This window comes from Zootoca vivipara, chromosome Z2, assembly GCF_965207765.1.
Source record: "Zootoca vivipara chromosome Z2, rZooViv2.hap1.1, whole genome shotgun sequence".
Classification (NCBI taxonomy): domain Eukaryota; kingdom Metazoa; phylum Chordata; class Lepidosauria; order Squamata; family Lacertidae; genus Zootoca; species Zootoca vivipara.
The window spans coordinates 18,436,045-18,459,228 of record NC_142585.1 but is presented as its reverse complement, the minus strand read 5'-3'; the positions used below and the strand labels follow the sequence as shown (position 1 = coordinate 18,459,228).

Here is a 23,184-nt window from a genome sequence, read left to right as displayed (position 1 = left end):
GACTTGGCCAAATGGCAGTTTTTGCAAATACTGGGGGTGGGGGGAGAAATCTCCTGACCTGGAGATAACCTCAGCTGTGAGTTGCAGGCTGGGGTTAAAAGAGGGGCCTTGGTTCACATTGGGGTAACCCAAATGTTATGAAAGGCAGCGGTGATGTTCAGGCTTTGAGTTCCCAAAACTCTTAGGCAGACAAATTGGTAAGCAAAACAGAAAGAGAGGCGGAAGAGGGAAATAGATGATGTGGGCCCTGGACAAAGAATGGGCATCACTGTACAGGTCACATCACCACCATAGATTTAAAACAATGTTACACTCAGTGCTTTTTTTCCTGGGGGGACGCATGCCCCTAAACATTTTTTGAATCTAAGTTTGGCCTCATTGAGGAGCAGTATTTCAATGTGAGTGCCCCTAAACATTTTTTTAAGGAAAAAAGGCACTGGTTATACTACTTTACCCTCTGCCACTTCTACCAAATAATCCCAGGACTTGTAGTTTACCTCCACAGAGAGCTACAGTTCCCAGCACTCATGGCAAGCTACAGTTCCCAGGATTCTTTGGGGGAAGCCATGACTGTGAACGAGATATAAGAGTGCTTTAAGTGTACAGCATGGTGTCATTGTGAACAGTGTCTTCCTGTGCCTGGCATCACTCTTCATATTTTATGAAGCCCTCAAAACCAGCTCTAAAGTTAAGCCCAAGTTCAAATTGCACCCTGCTCAAGCCTTATTTGCTTGTAATGGCAGGATCCATCTTGGATATGACCCCTCTTCAGCTTATTCTTTCTTATACAGGCAACGTCTTCCTTTGCCTCTTTTGCAGTTTGCTATGCAGGTGGCGCTGTGGTTAAACCACTGAGCCTAGGGCTTGCTGATCAGAAGGTCGGCGGTTCGAATCCCTGTGACGGGGTGAGCTCCCGTTGCTTGGTCCCAGCTCCTGCCAACCTAGAAGTTCGAAAGCACATCAAAATGCAAGTAGATAAATAGGAACCGCTACAGCGGGAAGGTAAACGGCGTTTCCATGTGCTGCTCTGGTTTGCCAGAAGCGGCTTTGTCATGCTGGCCACATGACCTGGAAGCTATACGCCGGCTCCCTCGGCCAATAATGCGAGATGAGCGCGCAACCCCAGAGTCGGTCATGACTGGACCTAATGGTCAGGGGTCCCTTTACCTTTACCTTATGCAATAATTATTCCAACCCCTCCCCCCATGCTCCAAAATTGGGCCAACTGGATTGGTGTGAAAGCTTTTGAGTTTTGCAGGATGTTTCAACTGGCTGACCCTACTTGATGAAGAATTCTGGAAAATTGGGGGTGGGGAACCATCTGAAATTAGCCCAATAAAATATAGTTAACTGATTCTGTATCTTCCTTCCATTGTCTTCCCCTCTGCTTCTATGGCTGTGTACCCACTATAATTTTATAGCACACTAGTGGTTTTCAGCCCGTTCAATAACGGGCGCTAGAATCCTGGGGTTCGGAGAAGCGCTTGCGCAGCGCTTCTCCGAACCCTGGGACCTGTCCTTGCTGTCGGCGGCAGGGGGACAGGAACGGAGGAGGAGAAAGCGCTGCTTTTTCCTTCTCCGTTCCTCTCCCGCAGCCGCCGACAGGAAGCAGATATCCCAGGGTTCGGAGAAGCGCTTGCGCAGCGCTTCTCCGAACCCTGGGACCCGTCCTTGCTGTCGGCGGCAGGGGGACAGGAACGGAGGAGGAGAAAGCGCTGCTTTCTCCTTCTCCGTTCCTCTCCCGCAGCCGCCGACAGGAAGCAGACATTCCAGGGTTCGGAGAAGCGCTTGCGCAGCGCTTCTCCGAACCCTGGGACCCGTCCTTGCTGTCGGCGGCAGGGGGACAGGAACGGAGGAGGAGAAAGCGCTGCTTTCTCCTTCTCCGTTCCTCTCCCGCAGCCGCCGACAGGAAGCAGACATCCCAGGGTTCGGAGAAGCGCTTGCGCAGCGCTTCTCCGAACCCTGGGACCCGTCCTTGCTGTCGGCGGCAGGGGGACAGGAACGGAGGAGGAGAAAGCGCTGCTTTCTCCTTCTCCGTTCCTCTCCCGCAGCCGCCGACAGGAAGCAGACATTCCAGGGTTCGGAGAAGCGCTTGCGCAGCGCTTCTCCGAACCCTGGGACCCGTCCTTGCTGTCGGCGGCAGGGGGGCAGGAACGGGAGATGAGCGCGCAACCCCAGAGTCGGTCATGACTGGACCTAATGGTCAGGGGTCCCTTTACCTTTACCTTATGCAATAATTATTCCAACCCCTCCCCCCATGCTCCAAAATTGGGCCAACTGGATTGGTGTGAAAGCTTTTGAGTTTTGCAGGATGTTTCAACTGGCTGACCCTACTTGATGAAGAATTCTGGAAAATTGGGGGTGGGGAACCATCTGAAATTAGCCCAATAAAATATAGTTAACTGATTCTGTATCTTCCTTCCATTGTCTTCCCCTCTGCTTCTATGGCTGTGTACCCACTATAATTTTATAGCACACTAGTGGTTTTCAGCCCGTTCAATAACGGGCGCTAGAATCCTGGGGTTCGGAGAAGCGCTTGCGCAGCGCTTCTCCGAACCCTGGGACCTGTCCTTGCTGTCGGCGGCAGGGGGACAGGAACGGAGGAGGAGAAAGCGCTGCTTTTTCCTTCTCCGTTCCTCTCCCGCAGCCGCCGACAGGAAGCAGATATCCCAGGGTTCGGAGAAGCGCTTGCGCAGCGCTTCTCCGAACCCTGGGACCCGTCCTTGCTGTCGGCGGCAGGGGGACAGGAACGGAGGAGGAGAAAGCGCTGCTTTCTCCTTCTCCGTTCCTCTCCCGCAGCCGCCGACAGGAAGCAGACATTCCAGGGTTCGGAGAAGCGCTTGCGCAGCGCTTCTCCGAACCCTGGGACCCGTCCTTGCTGTCGGCGGCAGGGGGACAGGAACGGAGGAGGAGAAAGCGCTGCTTTCTCCTTCTCCGTTCCTCTCCCGCAGCCGCCGACAGGAAGCAGACATCCCAGGGTTCGGAGAAGCGCTTGCGCAGCGCTTCTCCGAACCCTGGGACCCGTCCTTGCTGTCGGCGGCAGGGGGACAGGAACGGAGGAGGAGAAAGCGCTGCTTTCTCCTTCTCCGTTCCTCTCCCGCAGCCGCCGACAGGAAGCAGACATTCCAGGGTTCGGAGAAGCGCTTGCGCAGCGCTTCTCCGAACCCTGGGACCCGTCCTTGCTGTCGGCGGCAGGGGGGCAGGAACGGAGGAGGAGAAAGCGCTGCTTTCTCCTTCTCCGTTCCTCTCCCGCAGCCGCCGACAGGAAGCAGACATCCCAGGGTTCGGAGAAGCGCTTGCGCAGCGCTTCTCCGAACCCTGGGACCTGTCATTGCTGTCGGCGGCAGGGGGACAGGAACGGAGGAGGAGAAAGCGCTGCTTTCTCCTTCTCCGTTCCTCTCCCGCAGCCGCCGACAGGAAGCAGACATTCCAGGGTTCGGAGAAGCGCTTGCGCAGCGCTTCTCCGAACCCTGGGACCCGTCCTTGCTGTCGGCGGCAGGGGGACAGGAACGGAGGAGGAGAAAGCGGCGCTTTCTCCTCCTTCCTTCCTCTCCCCCAGCCGCCGACAGGAAGGACGCGCGCACTCTCCCCCCCCCCGCCTCCTCCAACCGCCGCTCCTCACGGCCAGGGAGGGTTGTGAGGAGGCCTTCGCCGGCCTCCACCCCGGCGGGAGCGGCGGTTGGAGGAGGCAGAGTGGGGGGAGAGTGCGCGCGCGCAGTCTCTGCTGTCCAATCCCTGTATCCCTGGGGCACATGCGCAGTGACCCAGGGACACACGGGACAGCTTGGACGCAGGGACATCTTGGACATTATTATATAGGATTCGCAGTACATTCTTCCCCTCAAATAATTCTGAGCATAGTAGTTTACCCCTCACTAATTACAGGTAGGTAGCCGTGTTGGTCTGACGTAGTTGAAACAAAAAATAAAATAAATAAATAAAGTGTACATGCACACGAAAGCTCATATCAATGACAAACTTAGTTGGTCTCTAAGGAAGGAATTTTTATTTTTTGTTACCCCTCACTAAGATAATTCCCATCAACCCTTAACAAACTAGTGTCTGGAATTCTTTGAAATAAATAATGTACTTCAAATGTACTTCAAGGTCTGGTGTGTATGGAACCATCTGCTTGCAGTTAGTCCTGGAACCAATTCTGTTCCTCTCTTCTTCCTCCTTCCCTCTCCTTGCCTCTCTGCAGACAGACCTATTGCCTCTTACCAGGCAAGGCCTGGCCCCCCTACTGAGCTAGGACTTCCTTTTCTTGCAGCAAGACTGAAAGCTCCTCCAGGGGTTTATTGAGCTCATTTGCTTGCACAGTGCTTTCACGGTGGTTAGACTGTCTGTTGCTTATTGAGCACTTGTTCTTATTTGTTTATGGGGTAGCTATACAACAAGAAGCATTCACCCACATTTTCCTGCAGGGTGTTTACACATCTTCCCATTAACAATTCATTCATCTCACACTTTTCAATACATTTCCCAGTCACTTTCCTGGCAGCAAAAAAGCCAAACACTTGTGGCACTGTTTTTCTTTAAAAGCAGATTTGTTGCGCTAGGGTGACAGCGCACTTTAATCCATTTTCATTGTGCAAGCGTAAACTTATGGTGTGTGCTTGAAACCCACCCACAAATTAGTGACATCCTGGGCTGGAGGCCCCCAGAGTATGCCCCCAGATGGGCATTTACTGTGGGGATCAGTATTCCCCATGTATACAAGTCATTTGCAGCAGCCACACAACCTCAAAACGCCAGCCTGTTTTACCCCCCCCCCAATTTTTTTAAATAAAGATTAACTCTTTTAAGGAGAAAGCGGATAATAGGAAGGGGGGGCACCTGTTGCCAATGACCTGTTCGCAAATTAACCCTCTTGTGTCTGGAGGCACCCTGAGGGTGGCACCATGGTTGAAAGGAAATAAAGACAGTTTGGTCAGAAACTAAGAAAAGGGGAACTGAAAGGGTGGGGTTAGCTCCAGATGACAGTCTTCCCTGCAGTTCAACACAGCTCTTTGACTGAGTCTCCTGCTGCCATTCCTTTCCCCAGCCGTTCAAAGATTTTAAAATCATCCCCCTATGTGCTGGCTGTTCCAGAATCCAGGGGTGTCTCAAGGAACCTGCTACTTTTGAGAGGAGCACGTTGCAGCACCGTGTGTGGAAAAGCAAGGACGAGAGTCAACCAGTGAGTCTTTAATCCTTTGCGCTAGCCCAGAATCAACAGTGCTTTTGAAAGAGAGAGAGAGAGAGAAGAGTGAACTAAAAAGTGGGGAGGGGAAAATGAAAGCAATGACAGGATGTCAATTTGTAGCCTCATTCAGGAATCAAGTGGAAATTTTCAGAGTGATTATCTTGGGCCTGAGAACGCCAATAGCAATCAGAGCAACAGCAGCATTGATGAGTGTTGTGCACCTAAAATGTGGGCCACACAGACACTCGAGTTTTCTGTTCTCAGGCCCACGCACTTGCTGCTTGCTCTGGCTGCTGGTATCCAAATCCTGGACACCATGTCTTTTTAATTCTGTACCTTGCAGATATACATGCGAATACGCAGAAATGTAGGAAGCTGCCTTACACCGTCAGACTAATGGTCCATTTAACTCTGTATTATCCACACTGAAGTGCCACAGATCAAATCTAGGAAGCATGTGCACTCCTGCTGCAGTGCAGCTCCTGATTACCCTGCGTTTGTACGCTTCCAAGGAACATGGCATCAGTGGCCATCACAAGCCATCTGTGCGCAGCGACCAGACAGTGATGTACTTACTTTCTGAAGCCATTCACATTGGGGGGGGGGGGGGAAGTATTGCAATAGTTTCTTTTTTTAAAATAAATATTTTTATTAGATTTTCCAATTTAAACATCTAATCCATTTTCAAATTATACAAATTATGTAAATATCAATTAAACAATTAATCCAAATCTTCTGCCAAATTATACTAATTTAAATTTGACTTCCCATGCTTCAGACTCAAAAAGCCTAGTCCTCTTACAGCCATTGCTTTCTAATCAATAAAATCCAGATCTTATCCAATAATCTGTTAAAATCTTTCTATCTTCTTTCAAGCCCCTGAATTTTTTCAAGCAAGCAAGTTTAACCAAGCCCAATATGTTTCTGTGTGAATTTATGCCTATGATTCCTCTATAAATTAGCACTGTCTTTTCGCATGCTGGTATCTTGCCAAGTCCGTCCAAGAATCCAAAGATCCTTCTCACAGCCAGCAGCAGCCATCTTTCGAGCAGTCCCCATAAATCAAATCTTTAAGCTCCTGTGATGTTTCTATCCAGATCGCTCCAGATCGCTACTCAATATAGTCTTTCCAGGGGAGATTTGCCAGACAAAAACTGTAAACACGCATCTCATGTCTTATTTATGGCTTCTTTTCTTACATGCAATATTTTCTCTTACTTTTTGTATAAAGGAAGAGTAAGTAAATACATATGGAACGTTTGTGATTATGGACAAGATTATAGCCATGGTAGATAGCAGAGCCAGGAATTTATAGACAATAAATTAATTGGCAACTGGGTCCCCCCCTTCTGTATTGGAACTGTTTGTTTGCTTACTTGCTTGTTAGGCTTATATATCGCCCTTCATCGTAAGATCTCAGGGCGGTTCACAAGATAAAAATACAAGGTTAAAACACAAATAAATAGTTAAAACAAAAGCAGCAAAACTATAACCCCCCATCCCACAAATATAGAAAACATTTTTAATACTTAGCATTCAACCAGTGCTTTCCAGTGTTCAAAGGAGTACAGATGCAGTATCTAATTGCAATCCCATATGGATTACAATTGTAGATGAGAGTGGCATGTGGTGTAGCTCAAAAGTCTGTGTTAGCTTTTTTGAACATTGCTTGGCTCTATCTACCGTAATTAATGCCTTCTTTTTCTGATGCTCTGGGAGTTGTGCTAGGGAGCAACCTACTTCTAATACAAAAAATAAAGGTTGGCCCAGAAGAGAAATTCCAAAAAGTAATACTTGTATTAGGTCGAACAAAATGCTACAAAATAGTGTGCAAGTTTTCGAGTCCACCATAACTCATCAACAGGCTTGGTGGTAAACAAAACAAGATTGGGGGAAGAGGAAGGGGGGGAAATTGGCTGATGTTGGATGAAATATGAATTTAGTCACAGTCTTAATGTGGGAGGGGGAGCATCACACATTCCAACGAGGACCTATTTCAAATGTGGAAAACCTTTGGCCCTTCCAAGGTTAATGAACTACAACTCCCATCAACCTCAGCAAGCATGGCTAATGACCAGACATGATGGGATTTGTAGTTTAGCAACATCCAGAGCTCCAAATTTTCCATGCACTTGGTATATTTTGCTACTTTGTAGGCTTCAGTGGGACTGTTTCCCAAGACAGACATACAATGGTTCATCATCCTTGTGAAAATATAAAATAAAGCTGTTACACCCAGATCTCCATCCTTAGTTGAAACACAAAGGCTCCTTCAATGGGGAAAACAAACAGGAATACAGAAAAGCTATGTAGTTTTTAGATTAACAAAGTTGGGAAGGTAAAGCATGTTTTAATTGTGCAGTTCTTTTTTCTGATGGGGCCTCAGCTTATCTGAAAGCCCCACAATCTGTGGAGATGGGAAGCCTTATCAAGACGTTAGACGCATAAGATACTGTAGATAATGTTTCTGCTTCCAAGCAGCTGATGTACTCTGTGGCATGGAATTGGACCCAATTGGGGGAGAGGATCTGTTTTGGATGCAAAAGACACCCCTGTTCAATCCTTGGCATCTTCCGTTAAAAGAGACACTTGTCAAGCTGCTGCCCATCAAAGCTGACAAGGAATGACTGTAGTTTAATAGCAGAACATCTGTCTTGCTGGCAGACTGTCTCATGTTCATAGCATCTTCCTTTAGGGCTGGCAGAGAACCATGTTTGAAATCCTGGAGAGCTGCTGACAGTCAGTGTAGACAATACTGAGCTAGGTGGACCAATGGTGTGGCTTGGTATAAGGCCACTTCCTAAGTACCTAAGTTCCTTTGTTTACATGGCACTGAAATGATCCCAAAAAGGCACCCAGCAACCTTGTAGGGAGAACATTCCACAGTCAGGGGGCCACCACTGAAAAAGCCATTTCCCTAGTATCTCACTTGGCAGGGGCAACCAGAGAAGGACTTCTGCAGATGGTCTGGGTTTGTGCATCTTGGATATTTATCACCCTGAATGTATTTTGATTTAATAAGAAAGAGAATTAGCTAGCCTTGGGTCATTAACAGTGCAATATAAGCATGTTTACCCAGAAGTCTGTGAATCAGGGCTTCCTTCCTAGTCTGTATTATGATGATGATGGTTGCAGCTGTCCCTTTTTGTTGATAGCGGAAGTCCAGCGAATCCACCGTGGAAGGGGAGGAGGAGGAGGAGGAGAAGGCGACGTGAGCCATGTCGAATGTTATCCTGGAGGGCATCTTTCTAAAACGCTCTCAGCAGAAGAAGAAGACATCCCCTCTCAACTTCAAGAAACGGCTCTTCCTGCTGACTGAGAGCAAGCTCTCCTACTATGAGTACGACTTTGAGCGCGGGGTGAGTCACAGAAGAGAGACAGCTGGCTGTGATAGAATCGAGGTAGCTAGGTGCAAAAGAGAATAGGGCTTCTGCACCTTTGATAGTTGCATTAAAGAGGGACTTCCAGCAGGTAGTTGTCACTAAAGATGCAGTAATGCTGTCCTTTTTTGAACCTAGCCACTCTAAAGCTGCTGATTCTAATTGCCATGAAAGGGCAGCAAGTGTTTAATTATTTAATTTATTGTTACTGTATTTTTACTGACAGGGACAGGGAAATGTATGTGTAGGATTTTCTGTCTCAGGTGCCCAAGGGACAAGCCTTGGGTTATGTGCACTGGTTATGTGCACTCAGCTGAGGGTTTATATTGTGATCTAAGGCCCATTGAACTGGCTGAGTGCTGTCACATCTACATGGTTACATGCAAAGCGCTTTGAAACCATTTTTACAGCCGTGGGAACCTTAGCTTGTTGTGTTCGCTTTCGCAGCACATATACTAAAATTGGAACCTTAGCTTGTTAAGGGTGCCTGGGATTGTAGCTTGATAGGGGGTAAGGTCTCCTAACAACCCTCAGCATCTTTAACAAACTTCTGCCCCCCAGGATCCTTTGGGGGAAGCCATGTCTTGTTAAAGTGGCATAATAGTGCTTTAATGTATGGTATGTGGAGGTCTCGTACACCCCAGGTAGTGTGGTTGCTGACCTTGAGCCAGACATCTTGGAGAGTGAAGTCAAATGGGCCTTAGAAAGCACTGCTAATAACAAGGCCAGTGGAAGTGATGATATTCCAGCTGAACTATTTAAAATTTTAAAAGATGATGCTGTTAAGGTGGTACACCCAATATGCCAGCAAGTTTGGAAAACTCAGCAGTGGCCAGAGGATTGGAGAAGATCAGTCTACATCCCAATCCCAAAGAAGGGCAGTGCCAAAGAATGCTCCAACTAACGCACGATTGCGCTCATTTCACACGCTAGCAAGGTTATGCTTAAAATTCTACAAGGCAGGCTTAGGCAGTATGTGGACCGAGAACTCCCAGAAGTGCAAGCTGGATTTTGAAGGGGCAGAGGAACCAGAGACCAAATAGCAAACATGCGCTGGATTATGGATCCAGAAAAACATCTACTTCTGCTTCATTGACTATGCAAAACCTATCCATTCTTAAGGAAATCAGCCCTGAGTGCTCACTGGAAGGACAGATCGTGAAGCTGAGGCTCCAATACTTTGGCCACCTCATGAGAAGAGAAGACTCCCTGGAAAAGACCCTGATGTTGGGAAAGATTGAGGGCACAAGGAGAAGGGGACGACAAGAGGACGAGGTGGTTCGACAGTGTTCTTGAAGCTACGAACATGAGTTTGACCAAACTGCGGGAGGCAGTGGAAGACAGGAGTGCCTGGCGTGTTATGGTCCATGGGGTCACGAAGAGTCGGACACGACTAAACGACTAAACAACAACAACAACAACATGTGGATGTGATTCTTTTGATGCATGCAGATGGACTCAAGTTTTAATCCTAGGGACTCAGCTACATTAGTAAAAAAAGAAAGAAAGCATTTTAAATGCGTTATAACACTGTGACACCACATGGTGCTGTGGAGTTCGATCATCGGAAATGTGATTTCTCATTATGAGCTTTACAATGCGTTTTTCTGAAACTTTTCTTTTTTGATGTGTCTAGATCAGGTATTCCCAGACTGCGGTCCTCCAGATATTTTGGCCTATAACTCCCATAATCCCTAGCTAACAGGACCAGTGTTCGGGGAAGATGGGAACTGTAGTCCAAAACATCTGGAGGGCCGAAGTTTGGGGATGCCTGGTCTAGATCCACCCTAAGTCATTAGCTGTGCAAGTAGTGCTGGCTCAAAGCTGGACTGTCTTAAAGCATTCCTGTTTTCTCCTTGCAGCGCCGAGGGAGTAAGAAAGGCTCCGTGGACATTGACAAGATCACCTGTGTGGAGACTGTGGCTCCAGAGAACAACCCTCCACCAGAACGACGAATCCCGGTAATGAAGCGCTAATGCACCTTCATTCCAGACAGGATGTTCCTGCTCTCAGCAGCCACAAGATTCTCCTGCTAAGCATATACATGCATTCCGTTTGGGAGGGGGCAAATGCCACACTGTTTTTCAGTGCTCCACAGTTACATCAAATTGCCATCCAGAGAGAGTGCCCTAAACCAGCTGTGACATGTCTCTTTGTGGTCAGTGGAGGGTCCATATCTGTCAGGGGATTGTTGCGGCTACTCTTGAGTAAAGATGCTCCAGCCTGCTCTGTCTTTAAGAGCTTTATTGCGCATACTATTTACAGTGCAGAGACAACAGAAAACATGACTGCCTAATCTGATTCAGAACCCAGCAATGGCGCTTGTCTGTTTTTGCGCCAGCATAATAGTCTGGGAACCCCCAAAACGCCACCCCCTTGCCCTACGTCTGGGTGCATGACCCAACGTGGGAGCCAGAAGGGGCTGCGTTCCTTCTCCCGTCCTTTGGCTGGAGCGTTGCAGAGGCTCCGACACCTTGCTGCGCTGTCCTTCCTCCTCTGGCCAGCTGGGTCGGTGCTGAGGCTCTGATACTTATTGGAGCCCCCTCTCCATTCTGCTCCATTCCTCATTCCCTCCTCCTGACCCGCTGCTTGCGCTGTCACTGGGTGAAGTGCTGGTCAGGATGTCTGGGGGAGGATCCCTGTAGGGAGTCACCCTGACAATATCCATACCCACAAGGGAGGCCACAGAATAATGGACCTACACAGCTGCCTGCATTTTGGGATTCCCCTTGAAGGGGTCTGTAATGAGTCTGGGGACTGTCAGGGAGTTCCAAATGTATTACTGGTGCTAGGTGCTTGTAAGGTTCAGTGTAGGAGCATAGGTGATTGAGCAGAGCACCTGCTTTGCATGCAGAAGGTCCCCGGTTTGATCCCTGGAGTCTCCAGGTAGGACTGGGAAAAATCCTTCTCATGGCCCTTCAGTGTTAGGCCTGCATGGGGAACCAAAGGTACAGGGGCCAATCAGAACACTCCCCAGCTCCCCTGCTTCTCACCCTGGCCCTGGATGGAATGCATCCTTGGACTCTGACAATTCCTCTTGATTGTGTGAATGGAGGGCAGAGAATGGAAGGTGTGTGGAAAAGCTAGCTTACTTCACAAAGGTAAAATGTATATTTATTGCTTTGCCCACTGTTATAAGAAAAAAAACCTGCTCCTTTTCCTTTATGGGGGTACCAGTATTCCAGAGCCCGTATAGCGTCCTTAAGTGGGTTCCCTATTGGTAGGAGAAAATAACAGAGGCCAACCAGAGTATACTGAGAAGCAAAGCAGCTAGTAAGCCTGATCTTTATTCAAGGAACTGTTGCAACAGGGTCCCCACTCACCACACGCAGGAGGGAGGAGAACCCTGAACAATGGTGAGCAAGCCCAAGACCGCCACCTGTAAAACATCATACATACATCGCAGAAGGAGGTGGTATACAGCAGAAATCCTGTTTGCCAGGATACCCAATAATGGTCACTGATTGCTTTACCTGGGCAGTCTGGCCATTCTTTTGTGATGGTTGATACTTTAGTTCCTGAGTCCAGGTCACAGGCTCACCCTATTCATACACAAATGCACCCTTAAGACAGGATCTGCAACCAAAAAAGACAATGGGAAGGCTTTCTCAATTTGCCTCCCTTGCTGCAGAGGAGCATTTGAGGTCATTGGGAGAGTTAAAATGGCTTTAGGATTGCTCTCCTGTACTATTTCAGACACATGGTTCATATATTTAGATATGTGTGCATTTATGAATATTTATTCTATATTTGAGACCTTAAAATTTAAGCAACACCCACTTTCACCTGCCCACAGTTTCCTGGACGTGAGTTTTGGTGTGTAGGGGAAATATCTCTAATGTACTAATCTAGGGTTACCAGATGTCCCCGGTTCCCAGGGACAGTCCCCGGATTTGCAAATCTGTCCCCGGACAAATTCCGTCCCTGGAATGTCCCCAGACATTCCAAATCTATCCCTAGCAAGCGTGGCAGCAGCAGCAGTCTCAGCAGCCCAGAGCCAGACTGTTAGCGCAGCTGGCTCTGGCTGGCTTCAGGAGCTGCTCGCTGCCGTGGCGCCCGCCATTTTTCCTCTTGGGAAGTCCCCATATGATGTGTCTTGTACGCAACACATCACATGGGGACTTCCGGAGAGGAAAAATGGCGGGCCCCACGGTAGCGAGCAGGTCCTGAAGCCAGCCAGAGCCAACTGCGCTACCAGGTTGGTTCCGGGCTGCTGACTGCTGGAGCCGCCATCACTGCCGAAGGGGAACCGGGGACGTCCGGTGGTACAGATCTTCTGCCCCTTCCCCCTTTGTTTTGACTGATGGGGGGGGGGCTCTGGAGTCACGGTCAGGCATTGCCCAGTTTTTTTAAAAACTCTGCACATTAATGTTCCACAGGGTGCGAAAGAAGGGCTTTGCACCTTTATACAATATGCATGTGTGCTTGGGCCCAGGGTCTTTTGCCTCACCATCCCCACTACTGACTCCCTGTTGCTACTCAGCTTCCAGGGGCGTACCCAGGATCAAAACTAGGGGGGGGAAGGGGCGGGGCCAAGGCACGGGAGGGGCCACAAAGTGGGAATGTGGGCGGGGCTACAGAGCCCAGGTGAAATCAAAATAAACCTGAAGCGACGGCGGCGAAGGGGAGAAAACCAGCGGCCGCCTAGAGGAGAAGAGGGAAGTCTGGGGGTGGGCGGGGGGGGGGGGAGAAGGGAACCAGGCTTGGATCGGGGCCTCCGCGGAGGTCTGGAGCAAAGCCCCGGCCTCCGCGAAGCTATCCGAGGCTCCGTTGCTGCAGCGGTCTGACAGGCGCTGAACGACTCCCGACGTTCGGGAGACCTTTGAGCACAGCCGCGCTGTGCGCATGCGCCCTGCACGGCGGCCGCCGGAGTCCACAGCCGCGCTGTGCGCATGCGCCCCGCTTTGCGCATGCGCAAAGGTCTCCCGAACGTCGGGAGCGTCAGCCCTTGCCCCCTCCCACACAGCGCGGCTGTGTGGACTCCGCACGGCTCGGGCGCAAGAGACTGCTGCGGGCGCCGAACTCGCGCTCCGCTGGGCTGTCCTCCGCCTCTGCCCACCAGCCCCGCCGGCAGCGCCACTCTTGCCCGCAGCTGCCCGACCGGCCCTGCCTCTAGAGTAGGGCAGCGGCCCCTCCCTGCCCCGCGGTGGGTACGCCCTTGTCAGCTTCAATAAATAAATAAATGTGTCCTTGGATTCATTGAAAAAAATCTGGTAACCATATACTAATGTCCCATCTGTTTCACATGCACACAGAGAAAAGGAGAAGATCTAAATGAGCCAGAGCAGATCTCCATCATAGAAAGATTCCCCTATCCTTTCCAGGTGAGCTGTTCTTCCTGTTAGCCACCCCATCATAGACATTTGGGTCACATGTCCCAGACTCAAGAGAATGTGTCTGTACCTGTCTTGTCTCTTACTTTATTGCCCTTAATGACTCCCAGAATCTTTTGCATTAGTCCTCCACCATCTTGCCCCACGGTCAAGCTACAGGTACAGCTAAAACATTATCAGGTACATTTATACAAAAAAAAAAAGTATGTGAAATAATTTGTTGGCAGGGTGGTTTCACTCAAAATACCTTTAAACAGGGCTACTCTGGACTTAATAGTCTTACAGTGGTGGACCTACATTTCTGGGGCCCTGAATGTTGAACTGTTGCAAGGCACCCCTTTACAACCAGCAACGAGGTCTGGGTAACCACTGTTATCTTCAGTGGGCTTGTTCAACGACAGATCACCACACCTGTACAACATCCTTGCTACTGATGGTCAAACTTAGGAATGTTGAAATATATACAACAAAAAATGAATTGGTTGAGTCATGCTGCTCAAATTGGTTCTACTGGACCAAAAAATTGTAAGCAATGTGGACCAAAGTCACTTCTGGGGCCCCTCCAGGATTTGGGGGCCCTGAAGCTTAATCATCATAGTCTTATGTTCCTCTTCCCCTGGCTGCACACACAACATATATTTAAATAACACAGCCCAAGAGTTCTGGGAACTATAGTTTGCCAAGGGTTTGGGGAACTAGTTCTGTAAGGGGTAAAACCACAATCCCTAGGATTCTTTTGTGGGGGGGCGGAGTCAAATGCTGTAAATGTGTTGTGTGTCCATGCAGACTTTCAGACCATTGGTCTTTGTAGTCCAGAACTGTCAGTTTCGGTTTCCCTGTTTCTCATTTACCCTGTTTTAAATCCAATTCTCCATGTTGCCACAGCAATTTGCATTTTAAAAATCCTTTTGGAGATTTGCCATTTCAGTTGGAATTCTTCCTAAGATTCATTTTTGACTGAAATTTTGATTAAAATACTTTTGTGTGTATGCGCGCAAAAATGCATTTTTGTATCTTATTTTCATGACAGTATGGATTTTGTGTGTACTTCCCCCTTATGAATGCTTTCTTGTATGCATTGTTTGGTTGGATAACTCCATCAAAAATTTCAGAAGAATGCAACCTTCAAAGGACAATTGCGTTTCAGTTATCCTATTGGTTTACCAAGCATGAATCACATCATTCCTCTTTACATTCAAATAAAATCCAATTTCTTTCTCCCATCCCTTCTTTCAATAAGTAGTAAACCAGCCATGGTACATTTAAGAATCACCTGCCATTATTGGTCTCTTGGACATCTGTCTCAGGCTCCCATCTTGATACGACACTATTGTCTGTGTACAATGTATTTGTGGCTCTCATCTGTGCTGCTCTGACTCTGTCCCGCTAGGTGGTGTATGATGAAGGGCCCCTCTATGTCTTCTCTCCAACAGAGGAGTTAAGGAGTCGCTGGATTCACCAGTTGAAAAATGGTAAGTCTCTCTCTCCAGTTAAAATCTGGATATTTTAAATAGGAACAATATTTTGCAGGAAGGATTCAGGCACATAGTAGAAAATTAGGTTTGCACACTTGAAATGAATTAAAGCAATCCATTGCCCTTTTGTGACAAAGCCACTTAAAAGCATACACACACAGCTGACTTTTTGCTGTTAGGAAAGTGATGGCGAAGCACCCTGAAAAGTGTGAGAAGAATGAATATTAACAAGAAGGCATATAAATGCCCTGTAAGCAAATCAGGATGAATTCCAGATGAATGCTCACTGTTGTATAACTTTCCTGCAGACAAATCAGAATGAATGGCCTGTAACAGGGTTTCCAGCTGTTTCTGGACTACAGTTCCCATCATCCCTGACCACTGGTCCTGCTAGCTAGGGATGATGGAAGTTGTAGTCCAAAAACAGCTGGAGGCACAAGTTTGGGAAACCCTGCTCTATATAGACCAGACATAGTCTAACCTCTGTGTACACTATGTGGAAGCAAATCTGGATGAATGTTTATTAAACAGGTCATCTAGAGGAGCAGTAGCCTGGAGAGAAATTGTTTGTTGCATGAATGATAACCTGATTACAAGAAAAGTTATTGCATGCTTCCTTCCAATAATCTTACTTAACTAAGGCTCACACAGGTTTCCTCGTTCTGGGGTGCCTTTATAACTAAAAAAAATTGTATTTCTTTCTCCAACAACCCTGGCAGTCTTACCTTTTAATAATTTATCTCGCCTGACATATATCAACATGTCAAGCTTTTTACCCAGTAAGGCCGCAACTAATAATAATAATAATAATAATAATAATAATAATAATAATAATAATAATTTATGTATACCTCGCCCATCTGGCTGGATTTCCCCAGCCACTCTGGGCGGCTTCCAGCAGAATGAGGCAGCTAGACTAGTGACTGGGAGTGGCCGCCGGGACCACATAACACCGGTCCTGAGAGATCTACACTGGCTCCCAGTACGTTTCCGAGCACAATTCAAAGTGTTGGTACTGACCTTTAAAGCCCTAAACGGCCTCGGTCCTGTATACCTGAAGGAGCGTTTCCACCCCCACCATTCAGGGCCTTCTGGCGGTTCCCTCGTTGCAAGAAGCCAAGTTGTAGGGACCCAGACAGAGGGCCTTCTCGGTAGTGGCACCCTCCCAGCAGATGTCAAGGCAATAAGTAACTATTTTACTTTTAGAAGACAACTGAAGGCGGCCCTGTTTAGGGAAGTTTTTAATGTTTGATGCTGTACTGTTTTTAATATTCGGTTGGAAGCCGCCCAGAGTGGCTGGGGAAACCCAGCCAGATGGGCGGGGTATAAATAATAATAATAATTAATAATAATAATAATAATAATAATAATAATAATAATAATAATTCCAGTATTAAAAGCTTCCCTAAACAAGGCTGCCTTCAGATGTCTTCTAAAAGTCTGATAGTTGTTTATTTCTTTGACATCTTATGAGAGGGTGTTCCAGAGGGCGGGCGCCACAACCGAGAAGGCCCTCTGCCTGGTTCCCTGTAGCTTTGCTTCTCACAGTGAGGGAACCGCCAGAAGGCCCTCGGCACTGGATTTCAGTGTCTGGGCAGAACAATAGGGGTTTAGGGCTATAAGGGTCAGCACCAACACTTTGAATTGTGCCTGGAAACTAGGTCTTTCAGGACTAGTGTTATGTGGTCTCGGCGGCCACTCCCAGTCACCAGTCTAGCTGCCGAATTCTGGATTAGTTGTAGTTTCCAGGTCACCTTCAAAGGTAGCCCCACATAGAAAGCATTGCAGTAGTTCAAGCGGGAGATAACCAGAGCATGTACCACTCTGGCAAGACAGTCCACGGGCAGGTAGGGTCTCAGCCTGTGTACCAGATGGCGCTGGTAGACAGCTGCCCTGGACACTGAATTGACCTATGCCTCCATGGACAGTTGTGAGTCCAAAATGACTCCCAGGCTGCGCACCTGGTCCTTCAGAGGCACAGTTACCCCATTCAGGACCAGGGAATAACCACCACCCACCCACCCCTGTCCCCCAGAAACAGTACTTCTGTCTTGTCAGGATTCAATCACATTTAACTTGTGTACGTTCCTCTTTACAATCTTGGCAAAAATAATTTAAAAGGAGGTGGAAAGTGGGCAGGCATTTGGGGGGAACACACACACACACACACACACACACACACACACACACACACACACACACACTTTTGCAATTCCACCTACCACTGCACCCAATGTACTTTGACTATATGTGACTTGACTTTAGGCATGATCCCCAGGACATAACCACTTTGGAAGTTGCAGATTTACTGCACTGGTTTCTATTTATTTTACATTGCTTTGAGTTTACAGGGTTTATCTCAGATAATCCTGAGAAAGGTAGCTAGCTGTTCATTGGACTAGGATCTGGGAGGCCAAGTTTCAAATCCCTACGTAGCCATGAAGCTCTCTGGGTGACCTTGGGCCAGTCACTGCCTCCCAACTTAACCTCCCTCACAGGGTTATTGTGATAATAAAATTGGGAGAGTGGTGTGTGTGTGTGTGTGTGTGTGTGTGTGTGTGTGTGTGTGTGTGTGTCATATACAGTATGCCACATTGTCCTCTTTGGGTGAAAGGCGGGTTTATAAATGTAATATTTAGGAAAGTCCATTATCAAGATTCCTCCACCTTTATAGGTTAGGTAGGTGGTAAAGCCTTGACCTGGGCTGGCACAAAGATTGAGGGTGCCCTGACAAAAATTCCCTCTAGGACTTGCCCAGCACTCTCCTTATGCCCCCCAAAATAAGCTTACCAAGGGGCAGAGAGATGAGTGGTGGGGATTGGTGATGGGTATCAGCCCGTGCCAGGGATGGGTTAATATTTTTAATGTGCCATAAGACTCTTCCTCTTCAGGGCCAAGATTAAGCAAATGGCCCATTTGAGGGGATCTACATTGCTTGCTTCTGTTTAATCTGATTGACCGCATTTGAATCATCATATATTGGTTTACTAAAGCGTCATGTGAATGTACCCCCCCTTTTTTTTTTTGCCCACGCATTCAAGCCCTTCACTTCCTCCTTCATCTAAGCTGGCAAACAAGCCAGGAAGTTCTCATTGACCGTTGTTTCCTGTTTCATCCTAATTGGGAAACTATGGCTAGCAGTTCTGGAGAAAGCCCAGATATTGGACCAACTTCAAACCGAGTTTCAATATCCTGGTTTTTTGTTTTGTTTTCTGGAACTGTATACCATCACTCAAACAAGATCGGAAACTATAGTAACCCTTTCTTCCTGCTGCAGTGATCTGCTACAATGCCAACCTGGTGCAGAAATATCATCCCTGCTTCTGGACTGACGGACAATACCTCTGCTGCTCCCAGACAGCAAAAATGGCCATGGGCTGCCAGATTCTGGGAGGCAAGAGTAGAAGTAAGAATTCACTTCAGCTTTTTGTTTTTAACTGATCTTTCCTTGTGGTTTGCATATGTTAGTACACTTCACTTCAACTTTGCGTGAAACCAGGAGAAGGAACCTTTTGCCCTCCAGATATTTGTACTACAGCCCCCCTCATTCCTGACGACTAACCATTCTGGCTGGGGCTGATGGGAGCTGGAGTCCAAAAACATTGTGGTTTTTTTTTGGGGGGGAGACACAGGTTCTCCAGTCCTGATGGAAATAATAGAAACTTCCACCTCACCCTTGCTTTATTTGTGACCGGGGCAGACACATATTTAAGATATACATATGCCTGCTTTGTCATGTCTAGTTTGGCATATTTGGCCTAGTTTCGGCGCACAAACCTGGAAAGCTGACTAGAAATGCAGCTGCTCCTAATCCTCTCATGAGGGTCTAAAGCAGGCATCCCCAAACTTCGGCCCTCCAGATGTTTTGGACTACAATTCCCATGACCACTGGTCCTGTTAGCTAGGGATCATGGGAGTTGTAGGCCAAAACATCTGGAGGGCCGCAGTTTGGGGATGCCTGGTCTAAAGCATTCCTGAAAACAGATAATCAGATGTAATAATAGAAGAGTTCTGGGTCATTTTTATAAGCATTATTGTCTGCATACCCCTTCCCACAAATGCTATTTTCCAGGGCTTTTTCACTGCAGTTTCATGATGATGATGATGATGATGGTAATTTATACCCCACCCATCTGACTGGCTTTCCCTAGCTTCTCTTGGCAGCTCCCAACAGAATTATTATTAATAATAATAATAATAATAATAATAAAGCAATAAAACACCAGACATTAAAAACTTCCCTAAACAGGGCTGCCTTCAGATGTCTTCTAAAAGTCAGATAGTTGTTTATTTCCTTGACATCTGATGGGAGGGCATTCCATAGGGCGGGTGCCACCACCGAGAAGGCCCTCTGCCTGGTTCCCTGTAACTTCACTTCTCGCAATGAGGGAACTGCCAGAAACAATGGAGGTGGAGACGCTTTTTCAGGTCTAGTGGGCTGAGGCCATTTAGGGCTTTAAAGGTCAGCAGCAACACTTTGAATTGTGCTCGGAAACATGTGCTGGGATCCAATGTAGGTCTTTCAGGACCAGTGTTATGTAGTCTCGGTAGCCGCTTCCAGTCACCAGTCTAGCTGCTGCATTCTGGATTAGTTGCAGTTTCCGGGTCACCTTCAAAGGTAGCCCCACGTAGAGTGCATTGCAGTAGTCCAAGCGGGAGATAACCAGAGCATGTACCACTCTGGTGAGATAGTTTGTGGGTAGGTAGGGTCTCACCCTGCCTACCAGATGAAGCTGGTAGACAGCTGCCCTGGACACAGAATTGCCCTGCACCTCCATGGACAGCTGTGAGTCCAAAATGACTCCCAGGCTGCACACCTGGTCCTTCAGAGGCTCAGTTACCCCGTTCAGGACCAGGGAGTCCCCCACACCTGCCTGCCTCCTGTCCCCCAGAAACAGTATTTCTGTCTTGTCAGGATTCTACCTCAATCTGTTAGCCACCATTCATCCTCCAACTGCCTCCAGACACTCACACAGGACCTTCATCACCTTCACAGGTTCTGATTTAAAAAAGAGAGGTAGAGCTGGGTATCATCTGCAAACTGATGAACACCTAGTCCAAACCTCCTGATGATATCTCTCAGTGGCTTCATGTAGATGTTAAAAAGTATGGGGAAGAGGACAGAACCCCGAGGCACCCCACAAGTGAGATCCCAGGGGTCTGAGCACTCATCCCCCACCACCACTTTCTGAACACGGCCCAGGAGGAAGGAGCGGAACCACTGCATGACAGTGCCCCCAGCTCCCAGCTCCTCTAGACGGTCCAGAAGGATGTCGTTGTCAATGGTATCAAAGGCCGATGAGAGGTCCAGCAGAACTAGGAAACACCTCTCACCTTTGTCCCTAGCCTGCCAGAGATCATTGGCGTGACCAAGGCAGCTTCACATAAAATACACATTTTATACGCATCTTAACTGTAAAAGATGTGTTTTGGGGTGCACTTTTTGCACACTGAAACAGTCCTGCGAAATCCAGAGAAGTGCATAATCAGATAAGGGGCTGCATTCTAATCTGCAAGCAAGTTCAGAGCCACATAATTGGGTTGGTCTTCAGAAAGCGTGATGAAGAATTTTTTCCTTTATTCCTACTGGAGATGCACTTTAAATGCCCTGTTTTCCTCTAATTGAAGGTTTCAGAAGCGGCCGTTGTCTTCTCAAGCCTGACAAGCCTCTACCACCAACTCCAGAGGAGAACAAGGTATGAGCAGCCACGATTTGCAATTTTTTGCGGTGGGTGGTTTGCATCTTGGGGCAGAGACAGGATTAGGGCAGGGGTGAGGAACCTTCAGCCCATGGACCAATCCTAGCCTTCCAACTGGCCTATTTGGGCCCATGAAGCCATTTCTCCCAAACATTTTATCACTTGTGACATCATCTGATGGGCAGTATGGTGGGATTCATTTCTGCCTTGGTTGCACATGCCTGTTCTTATACCCAAAGCAGCAGGATTTCACTGTTTCTTCACCCACTCATCAGCTGACCAGTGCAGCAAGGTGGTGGTGGTGGGAGTTAAATCCTACTGGGAACAGGCATACTCAGCCAAAGCAAAGAACCAGGAAGCGGGGCCTTCTTGGTAGTGGCACCCACTCTGTGGAATGCCCTCCCATCTGATGTTAAGGAGATAAGTAACTATACAAGCTTTAGAAGACATCTGAAAGCAGCCCAGGACAGGGAAGTTTCTAATGATTTATGTTTTATTGTGTGTTGGAAGTCACCCAGAGTGGCTGGGACAACCTAACCAGATAGGTGGGGTACAGTTGTTGTTATTATTATTATTATTATTATTATTATTATTATTATTATTATTATTTTATTATTATTATTACAGCAAGCAGCTCCTTTTTTGCAGGCAAGAGGGTCTCCTCTTGCTTGCAGCCATGCTTACACATTGCAGGCTTTTTTCTGCCTCCCCACCACCTGATAGGGAGTGGAAAAACAAGGCTTTGCCAATCCTCTACTTGGTTGTTGTGCCCATCTGTCAGTATTGGCCTGACAGAAAGGTTCTCCAGCCCTGTACTAGGGGTAGGCAGCATAGTGCTATTGAACTCCCATCAACCACAGGCAGAATGGCCAATAGCCAAGGGTGATGGGAGTTGCAGTCCAGCAACATCTCTCTCTGTGTGTGTTTCACAATTTCCCTCCACCTGTTTTTTTTAATTTTTTTTATTTATTTTCATTTGTAACAAACATTTCAACAAAGGAAATGAAACAATTCTTACATATTCATCTTCGACTTCCCAGACTTCCCTCCTCTTGTTTCTGCGGTCCCATGCATTTATTTTCTTTCTTTTCCCCTGCATATCCCAATTAACTCTATTATTTTTTCTTATCTAATTCGTATATGTTTTAGAAACTGCAAGTTTTTACAACAATCCTGCTATTGTCTTGTTTGCAACATACCGGCATCTGTAAATATTCAATAAACCATTTCCATCCCTTACTAAAAAAGTTTATTGTCTTGATTTCTTAATTTTCTGGTAAGTTTTGCCATTTCTGCATAGTCCATTCATTTCTTTAGCCATTCTTCTCTTGTCGGTACTTCTTTCCATCAAGTTCTCTCCACCTGTGATAGGTGCTGAAAGAGGTAACCTGAAAGTCTCATTCTTTTCTTGTTTCCTCTCTGAACACTGACAAAGATGATCAAGAAGCAGTTGCCCCCCGAACCGGTGCCTGGTGGCCAGTCTAGGACGAGGAAAGTCGTGGCTCTCTATGACTATCTCCCAATGACTGAACAAGACCTGGAGCTGCAAAAGGGCAAAGAGTACATTGTACTGGAGGAGAGCAATGAGTCCTGGTGGAGAGCACAAGACCAGAACGGGTAAGAGACCCAACACAGACAGTAGGGGGGGAGAACAGTGCAAGGCCACTGCCAGGAGCCCACCCTCCTCTTGCCCACCCCCGTCCCACAGGTGGAGATGAGGGGGGAAGTAGAATTAATTCTCATTTAAAGGCGAACCTAACTAATTCACATTTTCCGGGGTGAGGGTGGGAATATATGAGAACAGAGTTGGCTGTCCTTCAAAATGTGCACTTCTCATAATTTTGCTGTGCAGATTTGTAGCCAAGTAATATGTGCAAGAATGCACCTACAGTACTGGGATAAAGTGTGCACAAACATGCATTTATTAGTGAAGACAACATACAAGGATGCATTATTCTGGGAGAATTTGCTTTGCAAAAAATGTACCTCTTAGGGAAAACCCAATGCAAAACATGTGTATGTTAGGAGAAAATGTATGGTGCTTGTCATGGACTGGTTGGGTGCAGAGGAATGTCCTGGGAGGAACCAGCTGAGGAACCCCCAAGGGAAGAA

The 23,184-nt window shown here is 47.5% G+C and overlaps 1 protein-coding gene across 1 annotated transcript in view; it reads left to right on the top strand.

The window, feature by feature from the left end:
* Nucleotides 1-4,974: 4,974 nt before the first annotated feature.
* Nucleotides 4,975-23,184, top strand: part of BTK (Bruton tyrosine kinase) — a 32,055-nt gene continuing 13,845 nt past the window's right edge. The window contains exons 1-8 of the mRNA XM_060270245.2: nt 4,975-5,179; nt 8,341-8,544; nt 10,428-10,526; nt 13,821-13,889; nt 15,289-15,370; nt 18,651-18,779; nt 21,002-21,069; nt 22,508-22,689. Coding sequence (XP_060126228.2) covers nt 8,404-8,544; nt 10,428-10,526; nt 13,821-13,889; nt 15,289-15,370; nt 18,651-18,779; nt 21,002-21,069; nt 22,508-22,689 — 770 coding nt within the window. The 5' untranslated portion in view covers nt 4,975-5,179; nt 8,341-8,403. The remainder of the gene's footprint in view (nt 5,180-8,340; nt 8,545-10,427; nt 10,527-13,820; nt 13,890-15,288; nt 15,371-18,650; nt 18,780-21,001; nt 21,070-22,507; nt 22,690-23,184) is intronic.